This window comes from Emydura macquarii, unplaced genomic scaffold, assembly GCF_026122565.2.
Source record: "Emydura macquarii macquarii isolate MOO-44397 ecotype Brisbane River unplaced genomic scaffold, CSIRO-AGI_Emac_v2 contig_1119, whole genome shotgun sequence".
Taxonomy (NCBI): domain Eukaryota; kingdom Metazoa; phylum Chordata; order Testudines; family Chelidae; genus Emydura; species Emydura macquarii.
In genome coordinates this window covers 16,948,514-16,967,711 of record NW_027131256.1, presented here as the reverse complement: position 1 = coordinate 16,967,711, position 19,198 = coordinate 16,948,514, and the positions used below count along the sequence as shown (strand labels likewise).

At 39.4% G+C, this 19,198-nt stretch overlaps 1 protein-coding gene across 7 annotated transcripts in view; it reads right to left on the bottom strand.

The window, feature by feature from the left end:
* Window positions 1-19,198, bottom strand: part of EPHA3 (EPH receptor A3) — a 550,981-nt gene that overhangs the window by 23,546 nt on the left and 508,237 nt on the right. For 6 of the 7 annotated variants that reach the window (XM_067546251.1, XM_067546250.1, XM_067546247.1 and 3 more), the window contains 3 exons: window positions 18,853-19,062; window positions 4,370-4,519; window positions 2,024-2,217 (listed from right to left, as the gene is read on the bottom strand). In XM_067546251.1, the coding sequence (XP_067402352.1) occupies window positions 2,024-2,217; window positions 4,370-4,519; window positions 18,853-19,062 (554 nt within the window). Of the gene's footprint in view, window positions 1-2,023; window positions 2,218-4,369; window positions 4,520-16,867; window positions 16,967-18,852; window positions 19,063-19,198 lie in introns of those variants that run through there. The other variant, XM_067546253.1, reaches the window with a different exon arrangement.

Genomic DNA, 19,198 nt, shown 5'->3' with positions numbered 1-19,198 from the left:
AGTGCTGTAGCTTGATGATCCAGTCTAAAGGGGGGTAAACCATGGGGTTCCACTCTATAAGAAGTGCAGATATAGGCCTGTCACTTGGAAAAAGTGCCCACAGAGAAAGAGAGAGAGATCACACGTGCAACTTACCCCTAAACTGTAGCAACTAGTTTTTGTTTACTTTGGTATGTAGGAGAAGAATACTGTACGTGGGTTTGTTATTAGATGGATGAAACTAATAAATATTTTGTTTTAAATGCAAAAAAGTACACACTGATTCCCACAATCCAAAACTGAAAACAAAATAAAATATGGAAATTATTCCCAACTCCCAATTCAGCAAAGCACTTGCTTAAATTTAAGCACATGCTTGAGTCTTTTGCTGAACTAGGGCGTAAGACATTTAGAACAAACTCTTTTAACTGGGGAAGGTAATGCTTAAACTAATCTGTTTTTTAATACAATCAACTGCCATTTAATATGGAATAGCTATCCTAATAAACTCTTATCATTCACAATGTGTTAAAAACCCAGCAATTAATTATTAAAACATATTTACTGTGCATGAGATCATATCTCATTACATATTTTTAATAACCAAGCCTATTAGTATGGCTGCCTTCCTCTACCCATTTTCTTCTTTGTGTGTCATTTCTCCAGTGTGATAGTGGGAGGGAGGTGATTAGACTAGCAAGCTTCTATCTCAAGAAAAAACACACTGCCTGGGGCAAGCGGAAAAGGAGCCAGGTCAATTCTATTTACATAGCTGTCTTAAACACTCACAAAGTTTTTCCAGCTCCAGCCCCATTTCTCTTGTTATGACCCCCACTCCCACCCATCTCACCACGATGGAATAGAATTTATATCTAATAAGGGCTAGGTCAGTTGTGGGAGACAAAATATTTTAAAAACAGACTAAACCTGTGGGATTCATTTTTTAAGGGACATTTAATATTATACTTTGTTGAGCCTCTCTCCTGAAAAGATGGCCCCGTTAGGTCACTACTGCGACACATGCATAACTCACATTGCCACTGCCCAGGCATACCCATTCTGTGGATATAGGACATCAGTCTCCAGGCTGTCAATCTGGCCCTTCATCAGCATTTTACTTAAAGTCAGGGAGGAACCCCCTCCCCCCCACCCCTTCAAACAGCTTTGAAATCTAGCCGCTTCATAGCACCTTCTTTAAGAGTGAGGTATTTTGTATGCAGTACAGACCTGTTAATCTGCACCCCACTTAATCAGAACTCCTATTTAACCATATCCTGCTTCTGTCATCAAATGCCAGGGCATTCACCAGTTATTCCCTCCTATTTATCGGGACATTGCTTATGTCCCAGACGTATCTGGATAAACAGGATTGTAAAATGGGTCTTTTTAATGCAATTAGGAGCATTGTATCAGTACACAGGTTAGAACTGAGATCCTTATTAGGTCCTGATTCAGCAAAACACTTAAGCATGTGCTTAACTTTAAGTATGTTAGTCCTACTGAAGTACATGGGAGTACTCATGTGCTTAGGTAAATTGCTGGATGAGACCAGAAGAGAGCAGGGCATCGCGTATCTTTTCGTGGGCACAATTCAGGAATATACTTGTCTAATTTTAAGCATATGAGTAGCTCCGTTCTAATTAGTGGGGCTACTTTCATGCTTAAATACCTTGCTGAATCAGAGTAGCTGTGAGATGCTGAGCACTCTCAGCCTCTGCTGATGTCAGTGGGAGCTCAGCACATTGCAGAGTCAAAACCAGCATGACCTTGCAGCTCAGATATTAATTTCCCTGAGTTTAACACTTTTCCATCTCAGCTCAAAGTTAGCTGGACTTCACCACCCCAAACAAACAGCTGTTACTTTTATTTAAAATAATCTCTTCCAACCAGATAGCAGAAAGCTTTCTCTAGCCTTAAAGCATGCAAATAAGCAATTGATAAAACTTAGAAAGAGGGTGGACAATGCAAACATATTTTAATTACTGTAGGTGGAGAAAGCAAACATCTATTTTCAGTAAGAGTGATGGAGAATTTAACATGTCACCTTGCAGCCGCACTGGTGATTATTTTCAGACTGCTGGGATTACGAATCAGCTTGTCCAGGATGCTGACAATTTGCTCAAATTTGGGTCTGTTGTTTCTGTCTTTCTGCCAACAGTCCAGCATCAACTGATACAAGGCAGCTGGGCAGTCCATAGGAGGTGGCAAGCGGTACCCTTCATCCACAGCCTTGATTACCTAACAAGGATAAAAGTTTTTGGGAAGTTGAGGCAATTAAATTAACTTATTTTATCAGTCCTGTCACACACATTAGCACAGAGACTTTATGTTTAAACAAATGTGTTTATTCACCAGTTGTCTTGCAGTGTAACACTTCTGGTTTATCTGCAAAGTAAACCATGCAGCAAATTAGATATACAGAAAGTGTTAAAGGAAGGTTAAGATACAGTATGTGACTTTGAGCAAGGTGAGACTTAAAAACAACTTTTCCAAACTCACATTGATTAGACTAAAGCCATGCAAATGCTATATTTCATAAGATGTGAGCTCTATTACACAAAAGAGAATAAAACTAGATCATCCCTCAATTTGTCCACCATTTAGGACTATAAGAGGTGTCACTCCAGATCTGATTATTGCGCATTTGATTCCAATATCCTCATTAATAAGTGTTAATACTTATATTTCAGAAGATATCAAAGCCACCATTTAAGTATCTTTAGTGCCATATGCTTTCCTCCTTGCACAGCTGAACTCCCATTGTAATTAATAGGGTACCTCACCTACATCCCAATGGAAATTCTGAGTATGGGGATCCTTGGAGAGAGGGCAGCACATAGTCTTTAGATCATCATAGATCTTGTTTTGGCAGCAGGTTGCTCAAAATCAATATGACAACTGCATAACTTTTACTGTACATCGCAGGTCAAATTACCTTCTTGTTTATTTTGGTGTAACCTTATTGAAATCAGAGACGATGTAAAATTTTGCTCTGCATCTACAATTTTATAAGATTTTTGTATATGCTACATTTTCTTTCTCTCTTGGTGTTATAATCTTCCTTCCCACTCTGTATTATAGATTTTGCATAATGAGTTACAAAATTACATATCCTAACTAGATGATGATACAGGGGATATTACACTAGCATTTGTGTTTTCAGGACTACTAGATTCCAAAACAGTGAAAACTGGTTTAAGACAGGAATCAGCTAGAAACACATTCTGTGGTTTAAGTAATCCTGCAGTGAAAAAGCACACACATACACTTTCCCCATGTTTCATTTGAATATGAACAGCTGCTGTGGAAGGCATCCCACTACAGTATAAACCTAACTAACACTATTAATTAATTCTGACCAATAATAGACACATTATCACACCCAGTTAAAAAGATACACAGTTTTCTGCTCAAGTTTGAGATATAGCCAAGAGTCCTTAGTTAAAAGGAAAAGTTTTTTTTAATGCATTTTTGTATTTATATTCACATTTGCAGGTGATGCAGGAGAGAAAATTCTCGGACTGCCTGATTCTAGTTGTCATTTCTGCTCTTTTATTTTAATGTTAAAAACTGGGCATAGAAAATCTTCTGAAAACTATGCCCAGCCCATTTGTGACAGAAAGCTATAGTTTTACTTCTATCCAAAAGTTTTGGGTTATAATTGACTGATGTGGAATAAATTTAGTCTTCCGACTAAATAGTTTTTAAAAAAAATCTTACTTTGGGAAATGCTATACCTCTAACAACACAAAAATGTTAGTACAGTTGCATTAATTAAACACACAAAGGATAGCAGACATGTATAGTTTACTGATATTACATAGATGTAACTCCACATTAAGGTCTTCTAAACAAATAAAACTATCTCCCCATGTTATTGGTTGACTGCCTCTAGAAGAATTTTTGTTTCATTAAAGTCTTAGTACAAATGCTTCCATTCTCTCTTTCACAGGCTCCAACAACAACTTACTTTGTGCATTCAACCTTTATGGAAAAATTATAAAAAATGTTACAGAAATGCAACCAAAAGGGACCTACAGACATTTAGGTTCAATAAAAATGGCTTTTAAAAAACCCGTGGAATATAAAAGAGAATGACATCTTTCCTGTAGAATTTTTTTTAAACCATCTTCTAGAATACCACAGCACGAATATAATTCTCTCTTACATTGCATACAGTGGTCCAAAATCCCCTTTTAGAAAGATTACCATTTTCAATTCAATTCTACAGGTTTTTTCTTCAAGCAGGGAAACTTGGAAACTTTCCTTTTTACATCTTATTCAATGTCAGTGTCAAAAAGTAGGAGCCACCTGGTTTCATTATGCTCCACTTCCTCTCACAGCTTGATTCTTTATCTGAGAACATAACTCAAGACTAAAATATACTCACGTCCTGATTGGACATCTCCCAGTATGGTCTCTCTCCATAGGACATCACCTCCCAGAGGACAATCCCATAGCTCCATGCATCACTGGCTGATGTGAACTTGCGGTATGCAATGGCTTCTGGCGATGTCCATCGGATTGGAATCTTCCCCCCCTAGAAGCAGAAAAATCCTTTAATTATTGTAACACATGTACATCTGCAAAGGCTTCATTACATGTAGCCATGTTTATCATATGGATTGGTAAATACCTTAAGATACAAAATTCGATTACCGTTTGCCACAGAAGCAGGACATTTCTTATACACAATTGTTTACATAACATACAGTGCATTATATTGTATCACAAAACTCTTCTGAAGCTCTCCATGTTTATATTTTTTTTCTTTATAAATCAAATCATCAATTTGTATTTACTTACACTTAAAGAAAGGGTTGGTGGGCCAGTCTCCCAGAGTTCAGGTGGAGAAGCAATATAACATGTCAGATTCTCAGTTATGCTCCAATCCTTTTATGCAGTCCAAATGGCATAAAAAGGCCAGATTCTGGCCATAAATGGCCAGTGCAGGTGAGTGTAAAACTGGCAAAGTTGACTCCTGTGCTCCCTGCCCCACTCTCACATGTTAGAGCAGGAAGGGAAAGTGGGCTCTGTTTCCCTAACGTCAATCCTCTACTTGCATAATATCAATGTAGATCACATGAAGTGGCATAATTAGACTAACTAATGCTGTGGTTTGGGCTAGCATAGATCAACTCTCAGAGTCAGGGGCCAACTATCATTTGGACCCATTTGTACAGGCAAGAATTTGGCCTAAGGCATTTTTACAATCGTGAGAGCAGCCATCATTAAATGATTTAAACTTGGAAGAGAAGAAAAACTACTGTTAAAATTAGTCCTGTTAGGGGAAACATCTCTCCCTGATTGAGGCCACTGTTTGGTGCCATCAACCAAATTAACAAAATGCACGCAAGGAGCCTCAGGCTGAGTTTCTGCAACATGAGAACAAGAGGGAAGAGAATGAGTCACTTTCCAAAGGCGCCAGTTTTTACAGCAGTTTTTACAGCAGTTTGTAAGTCTATGATTTGGGGGTCATGCATGAGAAAACAAGCCCATATAACACAGAAAAACAAAACTTTGGTGTAAAATAATTCAGAAATGAATATAATTGAATAACAGGTTCAAGCAATTTCCAACACCAGGGAGGTAATAGTACATGTAGCTCTGGTGAAAGGTCCAGCTCAGGTTTCAGATCAAACTATTTATTTAGGAACTTTCATGATTCCCATTACTGTATAATCTGAGCACCTCACAATTTGTAGCGTATTTATCCCCCACACCCCTGTGAGGCAGGCAAGTGCTAGTATCATCATTTCGCAGTTGGGAACAGAGACCCTGTGACCTCCCCAAAGTCACACAGCAAGTCTGTGGTGGACCTGGTTATCCTGAATCCCAGGCCTGTGCCCTAACCACTAGACCAACCTTCATGTCACATGAATCTCTCAAAATAGGGTGGGTTTAGTCCCTTTTGCTGTCCCTTTTATCACCGTAAAGGAAAAAAAAAAAGTAAAGAGCAGTGTCTGAAGTCATTTCCAGAACACAGATTTAATCTGCGTTCCAAAGCCAGACTGGACCTACAATCTTCCTCTTTCAGACTCGACTCCCAAAATGAGATGGCACCTGCTTACATTGAGTAAAATGCTTATTTGTATTTATAGGCTTTTTCACAGCCCCCATTGCTGTTGCATTAGAGAGCCACACAAACGTTAATAAAATTATCATTTTAAAACCTCTCTGAGGAAGAGAAATAATACTGTCCTCTTTTCACAGATGGCCAAGGTCATATAGTGAGTTTGTGGCAGAGCTGAAGATTAAACCTAGCTCTCCGGAGTCCCAGTGCCTTAACCATTAAAACTACCACTTCAAGCCCTATTTCTATTATATGTATTTATTTTTTCAAAGTGTAGAGTTTGTCTGCCACAATCTCTCTTGGGTCACATAATAAAAAAGTAAATAGTAATAGGAGATCTGAAATCTAAAGGTACAAAACACACACCCAATATATATTCCTATATATACCCCAACCCTGAAAAGTGTCTCAGCTGAAACCCTCCTGCTCATCATAAAATCGCAGGACTGGAAGGTACCTCGAGAGGTCATCTAGTCCAGTCACCTGCACTTATGGCAGGACCAAGCATTATCTAGATCACCCCTGACAAGTTTCTGTCTACCTTTCTCTTAAAAATTTCCAGTGAAGGAAATTCCACAACCTCCCTAGGCAATTTATTCCAGTACTTAATTTGCCTGATAATTAGGAAGTTTTTCCTAATGTCCAACCTAAACTGCCTTTGCTGCAATTTAAGCCCATTGCTTCTTGTCCTATCCTCAGAGGTTAAGAAGAACAATTTTTCTCTCTCCTCATTGTAACAACCTTTTATGTATTTGAAAACTGTTATCTTGTCCCCTCTCATCTTCTCCAGACCAAACAAACCCAATTTTTTCAATCTTCCCTCATAGGTCATGTTTTCTAAACCTTTAATCATTTTTGTTGCTCTTCTCTGGACTTTCTCCAGTTTGTCCACATCTTTCCTAAAATGTGGTGCCCAGAACTGGACACAATGCTCCAGTTGAGGTCTAATCAGCGTGGAGTAGAGCAGAAGAATTACTCCTCGTTGTCTTGCTTACAGCACTTTTGTTAATACATCCCAGAACGTATTTTTTTGCAACAGTGTTACACTCTTGACTCATATTTAGCTTGTGATCCAATATGACCCCCAGATCCCTTTCTGCACTACTCCTTCCTAGGCAGTCATTTTCCATTTTGTATGTGTGCAACTGATTGTTCCTTCCTAACTTTGCATTTGTCCTTATTGAATTTCATCCTATTTACTTCAGACCATTTCTCCAGTTTGTCCAGATCATTCTGAATTTTAATCCAATCCTCCAAAGCACTTGCAACCCCTCCCACCTTGGTATTGTTCGCAAACTTTATAAGTGTACTCTCTCTATGCCATTATCTAAATCATTATCTAAATCTAAATCTAAATCATTATCATTATCTAAATCATAATCTAAATCATTATGCCATTATCTAAATCATTATCATTATCATTATCTAAATCAGACCCAGACCTGATCCTTGCAGGAACTGACTGGATATGCCCTTCCATGTCACCGACTCAGAAACAGCCTGAACGAACGATAAGCTTTGTAACATGACTGGCAGATCAATAAACAAGGGCTCTGCAAGAGGAAAGTGAATTTGAGAAGCAAGGGCCTTGCACTGAGACTGTCCAGTCTTCAGAAGTACAAATCTAAAGACTGTCACCTTACATGTCCCAGCTGATCTCAACTATGAGGGTACAATTACCTTTACGTTACCTGGGACCTAAATTACAAAGGACTTTTATAGATCAACCCCAACCCTTGAACTACATCTGGAAATGAATCTGTAGCCATCACAGTCTCTGGAACACAGATGTAATTTGCTGCCAGCGTGAAACACAGAGGAATATGTCAGCAGCAGAATTCTGTATTAGCTGAATTTTCTGAGAGATCCTTGAGGCATTTTGTAGTTATCTAGTTAGGAAATCACATCGTAACAGATAACTGTTGAGGTTTGATTTGATAGGGAAGTTTGCAACTACCTAGCCAAGCAAAGATGTAAAAGAAAACACTATTCTGCTTTCTAAAAGAGCAACAGATCCAACACTGTGAGCCTGTGAAAAAAACACTGGATTAACTCCCTCAAATCAAGGGTTCAGATATCACTGCTGGTGATTCCTCCAGATGTTTCCCAACCCACCAATATCACCAGGAAAGCAAAGTGACTGCACCATGTGATTTGGGAGGAATTGAGATACAGAACTAAGTATCGTCAGCATGCTAATAGCACTGCAACCCAGATTATCTAACATTGTCCTCTAGTGGTTTCATCTACACAGTGAACAGAGGGAAGACAGAATATAAACCTGCTGTACACTACATGACAAAGTTCTTGAGTAGATTATCAACCACCCACTACTAGCCTCTGGGTTCTCTCCTAGGAAAAATAATTATACTACTGAAGCACGACTCCAGCTAAACCACTAGGTTTTCAGGTATATAAATAACAGCTTGTGGACAATGCTTCTAAACACTTCTGCCAGAGCCAACAGAATCAACCTCGCCATCTCAGCTTTTTGCCCATCAACACGAATAGGCAGGTCAGTTCAAATGTCAACAGCCTTCAGATACTGAGTACACCTGTTTAACACTTGCTATTTAATATAATGTTCTGTTTATGTGGGGATAATAATTATGTTATTTTTCTTAGATACAGGTAATGGCCTATTTATTCCTCTTAAGATGATGTCAATTGAGAGCCTTCAGGATCTCACTCACCAAAACTCTGAAATCCTGGACCTGATTTAGAAGCTCACCTTCTGGCTATGGACAATCTTGAAATAAAATCCAAGAACAAAGTGAGATTAAAATGGTTGCAATACACAATTTTATTCTCCCCAACAGAAAGTGTGTGCGTGTGTCAATTTCTAACAACATGATGCAAGGGAATAAATGCAAATTTGGATCTGAATCCTGTACAGACCTAAATGCTTTCCACCCCACCTGGCTTCAGCTTCTGAAAAAGTTTAGAAAAGGAAGATATTTGTATATGTCAACATGTACATAAAATATAGGGAAGCCCAGGAACATGGGAAATAACAGGAAAGGATAACTTACAGTACCTTCAGTACAAGTCCAAAGCCAAGATTACTCTGGCTGGGTCTTATAGAAGTCGCCAGATGTCAAGCAGCAAAACCAAAAATTGGTCTGTGATTGAAAGCTAAGCACTTCATGGAGTGGAGGGAAATATATAATTTAGAACAAGGACCTTACTTAATATCATCTTAAAGGGAAAAATTATTCAATTAACACAAAATAGTGACATTATTGTCCAATGTTTTAGAAACTAATGCATTGTAATATGAAAGACTTTAAATTCAATAAAACATCAAACGTTCCTTTTTTTATCCACAATTTTCATTTATTTTATGAAGAACGTACACCTATCTATGCAAAGTTAGATTCCACTGTAAGTGAAGAGCAGCTTTTCACTCCTAAGCCTCAACCATACCTCTGTACATCATATCCGAGGTGCTCATCTATGCATTGAAGTCAATGCCAGGATTTCACCCTGGGATGTTAGGATAGAAGAGTTATTTCTGAGAAACATCCAACTCCTCTGCTCCCCTATCACAATACCTGAAAGTTTTATTGAGGTACAAGTATCTAAGAAGCATAATAAATCTACATAACTTAAAAGCAAGGAATACAGTACAGCATTTTTTCATCCAGCTAACATGAAAGGTCATGATAAGCCAGGTCAGAATAGAACCCATAACACTACAAAATGGAATATTTCAACTTCATACTGTATGGAAGCGATTACTCAGCCAGCACAGTATACGTCAGGAAGTTCTGGCACTAATTTCAAGTCAAAAGCAACATCACATCTGTCAGCTTTTACTGAAGAATTACAAATTCATCCGAAAGAGGAAGAGTCTAAAATGTAATGTATTAAAAATGGGAAATAGCTGAAAATAAAATTAGAAAGCTAGTTTAAAACATTTAAAATTCAACATTTTGAGAAAACGGAGCCATCTTATATCTAAATTCCAAGGAAAACATGTAAATGTTTTTTCAAAAGTAATACTTTTAAGTCAAACAGAATCTCTCATATGCGACTTTAGATTTTCTGAAGATCAGATTTGAGAATCCAAGCAATGAGGACCGAAAAACAAACATTGCTCCTGGGAAATATTTCTATTGCCAGAAGGAAGGAGGTTCTCATAAACAGGAGGGAAACCAAAGCTATTAGTAAGGTGTTTTAGCTATTTTAGCTAAAACAATCAACTGACATTGAATGGGTCTTGCTTATAGGATTATAATTTTGCCAGTCTACTCCGTATCCTGCCATACAAAATCCAGTGACATTGTCCTTTCTGAAATTATAAGGAGAGTGAGTTAACCAATTCATTATTAATAATTTATGTATAAGAATATATGTATAAGAATAATGAACAAAAAAGAAATTTTAAACAAATTAACATTTCAGCACCAAAAGCTAAGCATCTTTTCTTAACATTGGTGCAACATATTCACATATTTCCAGCAGTTGTCCAAATTCTTTTAAATAAAAAATAAAATGGTCCCATTAATTGTAGCAAATTGAACTTTGAGGTTTTCTGAGTTTATCCATTTTTTTGAAAAAACTATACAGGTTACTCTAGTTTTAATAGCCAGTTTGTGAACTCAGAGAGAACACTTAGCGATCGCTCAAGCAGCAGAATCTCCCCCCCCTTCTGTCTCTTTCTTGAAGAAATGCTTGTCTGATTTGAAGACACACATGCCAACAGAAAACGTCTCGTTAATTATTATGATTTACCCATAGCAAAGACGTCATATAACTTATGGTTAACCACGCAGAAGACTAAATCAAACATTTTCTATTAGGCTATGAAATATAAATGGGCTTTTGCCAATACACACAATACTCCTGAGAGCCTTTATTATCACCTAATTTTTTAGAATTACAATTCCTGTGATTGCAAAAGTGACGAAGGAAGGAAGGACATAGCCTGATTTCCTGTGCTCCTCTCATGTTCCTTCAAACTCTTGTATTGCACTGGCAAGCTGTACAGGCTAATGATGGCACACCTACACTATACCACCAACGCAGACGAAACCCTGGCTAATATTGTCAGGCTGTTGTTCTTTAAAACTAAAAGCAACTGGGCAACCTGGAACACATAGGACCAAAACTATAACAGGGTTCATAAAAGAAATAGATGAGTTCCTGGAGGATCAGTGCATCACTGACTATTACCCAGGATGGGCAGGAATGCAACACCGTGCTCTCAGTCCCTAGCCCTGTTTGGCAGAAGCTGGGAGTGGATGAGAGGGGATGGATCACTCAATGGTTGTCTGTTCTGTTCATTCCCTCTGAAGCACATGGCATTGGCCTCTGTCAGACAACGGGATACTGGGCTAGCCGGACAATTGGTCTCACATAGTATGGCCATTATGGTCTAAAATTTCTAAATGAGGACACAACAACTATGCCTACAAAAATGTGCATAGTAGTGTCATGCCCACAGAGACCCTCCAGTGCATGCCAAAAAAAAAAAAAAAAAAAAGTGTAATCAGGTGCCTAAGTATCTACATGCATACGTACTGTTACCTATTGGTGCCCTATTTTTCCACTTATTTTCTGAAGACAAAGAACTGTACACTTCCAACACAGTCTCTTTTAAAGTGTCACTGGAAAAAAATCACAAGTTAGACTCTTCCTGCCCCTGCATCCTCCTTTTATTTTAACTTTGACAGAAAGATGTGAAGCATTGTGAAATGGGTGCACCCCACCTACAGCACTGACAGCAGTGCATGGATTTGACTGTCACTGCATAAAAGAAAGTAACCAAGAGGAAAAAAAAAGGGCTGTAGTGGGGACCTCTCAAGTGCAGTTGAGGCATGTAACATGGTGCTACGTCAGACAGCGTCTGAGTCAGATGAACAATTATGTGTGTGTGGAAATGTGTCATTATTTTAGAATCTGGCAACATTTTAAGAGCAGGGGTTCTTAGTTTCCTGCTATGTCAGTGTAAGTTTGACATGATACTGATAGAAATTAAAAAAAAAAAATACTGAGGGTAACCCACCGGATCCCTTAGTTGTAACATAATGCAGAAGCTCTGCACCCGTTCCTAATCATGGCCCTAGTCACAAACAAAGCCACAGGCTTATTAATACGCTCTGTATGATCATACGAAGAAAAAGCTAAAAGCACTAGCTCAGCTAATTCAAATGGCTGAGTGCTGCTATAGATAGTGAATTGAATATATAATGTTACAGCACTATGGCACACTTCATCCTATAAGAAAATATCTTTGTAACTCCCTTGGATCTGATTACCTAAAAATGTATAGTACTTGATGCTATTTATTCTCTCTATTTTTCCTCTCTGCTTAGCCCACTATAGTGACTTTCAACTGCTACATTTCTTTAAGTTTATTTCTTAGATTTTTTTTTTTTTTAAATAACCCCACTTGAAGTTCAGGGAGCCTGTGCAAACATTCCTCGGTTAAAAAGACATACAAATTAAGACCAATGTCCAAAATATAAAACCCTCAAGAATGTGTCCCAAATGATGACTCTCCCACAATCTAATATAACCCTCTTGGACCATTTCCCCAGAAAAAATCTGGAAAGGTCCTTGCTAAGTAAGGTAGATATAAATAAAGCAATGTCAGTCACCTCCCATTCGCCAGTCTAAGGACATCACAAAAAGATTAAAATGTTGTACACTTTCAAACAAAGGGAAAAGAAAATTTCCACCTGAACGCAAAGGAGGGAGCAGGTGATAGTTGCAGATATAGCAGCTACCAACCATTGTTGTGGTAAATCAGCAGCCTAGGCTATCTAGGTCTGAGATCTGCTGTTGTGTTGCTGTTGAGTCAGTAACTGAAGATTTCGTTTGCTGTCAACAGAGTTGTGATTCTTATTGTATCAGAACTGTTAAGCATAAATCTGCTGAAACCAAACAAAGCCTTCAATTTATTTTGAGTGAGTCTGCTACTCCAACACACAGCAGCTGCTTCCAGGCCTAGATATTCCAATCTAGTATTTTGATTCATACTGCATTACAAACAAATAGCCACGGACGCTTGACCAAGTGCCTGGGAAGAAGGGAATCAAGAGAAATGGATTTTAACAAAGGGGTTAGAAGAATCCAGCAGCCAAAAATGAGAGGGCAAAATCCCGACCCATACGCTATGGCAGTGGTTCCCAACCTTTTCTCTGCTGCGGCACACCTTGAGCTCCAGGAACTCTTTTCCCCATCCGCAGCCGGCAGCTGCAGGAGGGGAGCGGAGTGGCAGAGGAGCCAACCCATTGTTCACATAGGAGGGGAGGAGGGAAGAGAGGGAGATTGAACTCTGATTGGTTGCTCCACCCCTGGAGAAGGTGGGGCAGTGAAGCAGATGGCAAATCAGAAGGCGGCTCCCCCCCTTGTTCTCACACGTACCTTTTCAAAAAATTCCGCAGTACTCCTGTTTGGGCCTGATGGCACGTCAATGTCCTGTGACAAACCAGTTGGGAAACACTGCTCTATGGGGTCATCTTACAGGAGAATCAGTGTTGTATTGGGCATGAGGTCAGTCCAAAATCCATCTAGCTGGTACAGGATAGGATAGCTCAAGGTGGCTGCTGGGGGCCTGATCAATTCCCTTAACTGGGCAAATGTAATTCCCCTTGTGCATTAATGGACATGATAACCAAATGCATGAGTTAGGGTCCTCCTGAGAGGTAGATGACAATCAAACTCTGTTGCTCTGTAAATGCTGGGGAAGGGGGGAAGAGGAAGAGAAACTACCTATGGCCCCACCATCCAAGGCACCCACACAACACAAGGGAGGATTTAGAACTATGACAAGAGAGACACAGAGAGAGAGAAAAACTAACAGTTAATTATATTGTGATCTTCAACTAAATGTCATGCACATTAGTGATGTGCCTAAATGTGGATTTAAATAATGGTCTAAGATAATCACTAGTCTATAGTACATAAATATTATGCCTTTGAGAAGCATGACTACGACCTTTATACAAGTGTGATGGCTTAAATGTACTTCCTTTACTGTAGGCACGCACACATCTCAATCATTAGAAAATTACGTGAAAAAATTCCATATGCCAAAGAACAATTTTAGCAAACTCTTAGCGCATCAATTAGATCTGAACTCCGGGAATATAACTGATCATTGGTTTTCAACCTTTTTCATTTGTGAACCCTTAAATTTCAAATGGAGGGGCGGACCCCTTTGGAAATCTTTGGCATAGTCTGTGGACCCCCAGGAGTCCGTGGACCACAGGTTGAAAACCACTGAATTTAATGATTACAATACATACACTGCAATACAGTAGCTCAATAAAAATATACAATGGGATTTATTCTCTTGCTGGGTTCCACTGGTGGAATCTCGCAGAACCCAGGCCGGGGGCTTCTGTTGCTAGAATATATGAGCCCACGTAGGGATTAAAGAATGTCCAGATGACCCCAGCCAGGTAGCAATGAGGCTTCTTTCATTTCCTGGTTTCCTGTATTTCACATAACAATGATCTTTACATTGGGTGTCAGAGGACGTGGCGAACAGCTTGAGTTTACTCATTTATAAAGATTGTACAATAATATTCCTAGTGGAAATGGAGATACCGAGGCCCTGCTCCTGAGCAGAGAATGGCACAAGTGCACGCAAAGTCACTGGGGCTCTGTACAGGGGCTCTGTCCAGGCACAGGAGCTCTACCTGCGTGAGTTCTTTGTAGGACTGGGGTCTGGATTTCCAGACAAAAAAGCCACTTATATCTTATTTCACTGTCTGAAAGTGAACGTTTGGAAACATGGTTAAAGCTTTGATTTCTTTAGTCAATTTCAGGAAGCTTCTGAGAAATGGCTACCCCTCCCTTTTTCTGGTAAATGCATTATACTATATGTTACCATGCCAATCTTTTAAAACTTGGTCCCTTTTCTGTTCCTTGATATGAATTTAGGGCCTGTGAAATGTCCTGGGATTGACAGCCTAGGAAAGTTTTCTATTTAGCTAAATAACAAGGCGGCAGCAGCGCAAACTTCCCTTCTCTTTGCCAATGAGCCTGAAACAGAATTGAGAAGGACTTGGGGGTAAACATTTCAAAAACAACCAGGTGACTTGATTTTCAATGAGACTTAAGGCCCTATATCCCTTTTTGAAATAGAATCCAGACACTTTTGAAAGTGTTACCCACACCTTCTAGATATGTGATGATAGTTCTTATGCAAGTGCCTGTTCAATCACTGCCCTCTCTGCTGAGACAGCCAGCAAGAATGCCAGCTATGGACAAAAGTAAACAATGCCTTTTTAACAAATGACACCCATATGCAACTTCCAGTGGGCAACCACCAATTCATTTCTCCGAGAACGGCCATCACACACACAGTGGTAACTTGTGCCCCTTACTGACCTGGACTGGATTGGTACTGGCAGCAGAGAGGTTTGAAATTCCTTTATCTTATCACCAACCTTCTGTGACAACCACCAATCCAACTGCCCCCTTTTCAACCAGATTCATGTGAATTTAAAGAGATAGTGAAGGCACCTTGGATTATAGCAGCAGGAAAATCAAACGAGGGTCTAAACAATTTCAGAGCTAAACTTCAGAGCTAAACTGTGAGCTAAAGTGACTTCCCTACCTCTGGAGCAGACTTTCTGATACCATTTTTAAGGATGTCTCCCATTTATTCTTTGAATGAAATTAGATGTGGCCTAGACTTGCATTAGGAGATTCTAATTATCTTGGCAACTTCCTCCTGTAGTTTGTGTATGTGCCATAAATGGCAGATGGGGTGTATTGAATGCACCTGTGTACACTTTGCAAAATGGTTTCTTCACATCTGATTTCTTTATCTTTAACGTAAATAAGCAGGTAGACATAGAAAGGAGCCGGATGATGGGTGCAAAAGAAGACTTGGGCATTGCCATTGGAACATCACATTTCTTCATTGGCCAGAAATTCTGGCATCATGTAAATCTCTTCTCTGTATTTCCCACCCAGGGAACCTGAAACTCACATACTTCAACACCTACACTTCATATTCAATAAACTCCACCTCGTAAAGCTCTTTGCTACATTGTCTGATGTACAGCTATGTCTACCCAGGTACATTTTTGTTCCAACATACCGGGGATTCACAGGTTTCTAAGGTCTTAATGCGACCATAATGTGGCTTGCCTCAGACAGTAGCAGCAGGTTCCAAAATAATGAAAAAATGTCCAAAGGAAAATTATTGCCGTGCCCTATAAGGCTTTAGCATATTTCTAATGGAAAAGGCCCAGACTTTCCTCAGCTCTGGGTCTGTGCCATGAGTACCTTGGCATGCTCCATGCCATCTTTACCACAAACAAAACAAGGAATAGCAGGGAGTCTCACCTCTGACCCTCTTCAGGCAGAGTGCAATCAAGAAGGAAGACAAGAAGCACTTCTCTCTGTGGGTTCTCCTGGCTCTGACAGCCTCCCATATCTGTACCTCCCCAGGCTGGGAGTAGGAGGTGAAAAAAAGTGCCCTTCTCTTGCTCTTGAGAGAATCCCATTGCCCTTCTTCTTCTTTTTCACCCACCTTGCTGAGACCAACAAGGTTCTCTCACCCCAGCTGGCAGGTAATACAAATTGTGCAGGTGGGGGAGGCGAGGGAGAGGAATCCTGCAATGCAGCAACCGTACTCTGAAGTGATCACCTAGAATAGTCATCACTGAGGGACTTGGTTCACATAAATCCCAACTCAGTGGCTAAATGTGATTAATTTCACATAAGCCTGTCCTATCCCCAGGACCATCAGATAGTCATGAATAGAGCTGGCTGAAATTTCTTTAACAAAAAGGTTTTATTTTGGTCAAAAAACTTAGTTTTTGAAAATTTTGGAAAACATTTGCACAGAAATTTTTTTGTTTGTCATTTTTAATGTTTTAATTGTTCTTTCTTTTCTTGTTTCTTCTTTGCATTCCTTTTTGGTCACACTCTTCCCTCCCCAGCCTATAAGTGTGAACAGAATAAAGCCATTCATGTTTTCTAAGATGATCAGCTGAAGTCTCATTTTCTAGAACTTAGAGTCATAGACTTTAAGGTCAGAAAGGACCATTATGATCATCTAGTCTGACCTCCTGTACAACTCAGGCCACAGAACCTCATGCACCAACACTTAATAAATATGTATTGTTTCTCCGATGACCTAACTCTGTTAAGTTAAAAATAACATTTATGGTTGATATAAAATCATCCTCATTAAAGAGCAATTTAAATTCAAAATGAGAGAAAGACAATATTTGTAGCATATGTTCTGTTAACTGTCGTCTTTTCACTATGCACTTATAAGTTACTTTTCACTATGCACTTATAAGTTTTAAGCGTCAAAACGTGCAACATCTCTGGTTAAAATTTGTAAAGCAATTTGTGTTCAAATTTTATTGTGTAAAAACAGATAGTAATATGTAGTCCACAACCTGAAGAGTAGAGCTGAGCAAATAATTGATTTTTTTGGTTTGCTGGCTGAAATGAAATAAAAACAATTTTTAAAAAAATTTCAGGTTGATCTGAAACAGAAATTTTTTGTTTGTTTGTTTTTCTCACCAAAATGAAAAACAAACATACTAAAATGTAATTTCCGGTTGGACAAAACCTTTCATTCAACCCAAAATAATTGTTTTCTCTTTTGTTTCATTTCTGGTTGTGGTGTGCTCTTTATTTTTGCTGTAAATATATTTTTAAATCACAAGTTGTTTCAAAATGAGAAGTTGAAACATTTCATTTTGACATTTTCAGAAATAAAAGTTTCAGCTTTTTTTGTGTTGGGGGTGGGGAGGGGCAGATGCAAAATTATTCAGCAAAATCAATCTAAATTTGCAAATAGTTTTGGTCAATCCAGAACTGCAATTTTTGGTGAATAAACCATTTGCCTGAAAATTTTTGCCCAGATTTACTGAAGAGCTCATAGTACAAATAGACAAGACAAAGGGTAGGTGATAGGAAATCATATTCTCCCCTTTATACAGTTTGGGAGCTGAGGCACTGACCGAGAAGTAACTTGCCCAAAGCCACACAGGAAGTCTGCAGAGCTGGGAATGGAACCCAGCTATCCTGAAAGCCAGTCCACTCCCTTAACCACAAAACTATTTCATCCTCTCTATACTTGCCAGGAAGTGATTGAGCTGAATCTAATCTGCAAATTTAGACCTTGTTTACACTGGTGGCAGCATGTAGGGTACATGTACCTACATGCTGCTGTGGAGAGCAGGCTGCTTCTGCACTGCCGTGTGTAGCTACGTGCAGCACTGAAATGCTCTGACAAGGGGGAGGCACGGGGAAAAGCTCTGGCAGCTTCCCACTGCTGTACCATTCCCAGCTGCCTCCCCTCTGCCAGAGCCTTTCAACACTGTGGTGGGGAAAGGCTCCAGCAGTGGAGCAGAGTCACCCACTGCTGGGGTGGGTAGAGAGCCATATAAGGTATGAACTCTAAGATTCTGGCCTCTCTTTACTCTATTCACCAAAGCAGTGTCTTCCTGTTTACACTGCTATTTATACCCATGCTAAGGAGGCATGCAATGTATGTACTCTATATGCCACCCTTTTTGAGCATGCAATATAGACATACCCACAGAAAGACTTTCCACCAACTATAAATGCAGAGCTATAATTTTATGTTTGCCTCTTCCTTGATAAGTGTGTGAGAATTGGCTGCACTGAGCTCACCAGCAAGTTTAACAAGCTATTGATCAGGTTTTCCCGGGCCCTACAGAACGGGATGGTTCATGTGCCCCAGTTTGGCTATCTTGAGGTCACATTTGGTCTCAGGCTGCACTTTCAGCACCCCAGTTTTATAGCTATAATTAAGGAAGTATGCATAAACAATCATATGAACTCACTCTAGTTGTGTAAGCAGCTTCTGGGTCATCCTCCAATACACGAGAGAGGCCAAAATCCGAGACTTTGCACACCAGATTACTATTGATGAGGATGTTACGTGCGGCTAGGTCACGATGGACATAACCCATATCTGACAAGTACTTCATGCCAGATGCTATGCCTCGAAGCATGCCCACTAGCTGGATGACTGTGAACTGAGCATCATGTTTCTGCAAAACATATGGAATGCATGATTAAAAGACCGATTGCACAAATTCACCATGCACAGATTTTTGATTGAGGTCACTGGGAGTTCTGCATATGGAGGTCTTGCAGGATAGAGACCCAAGATAAAAACCATCCATG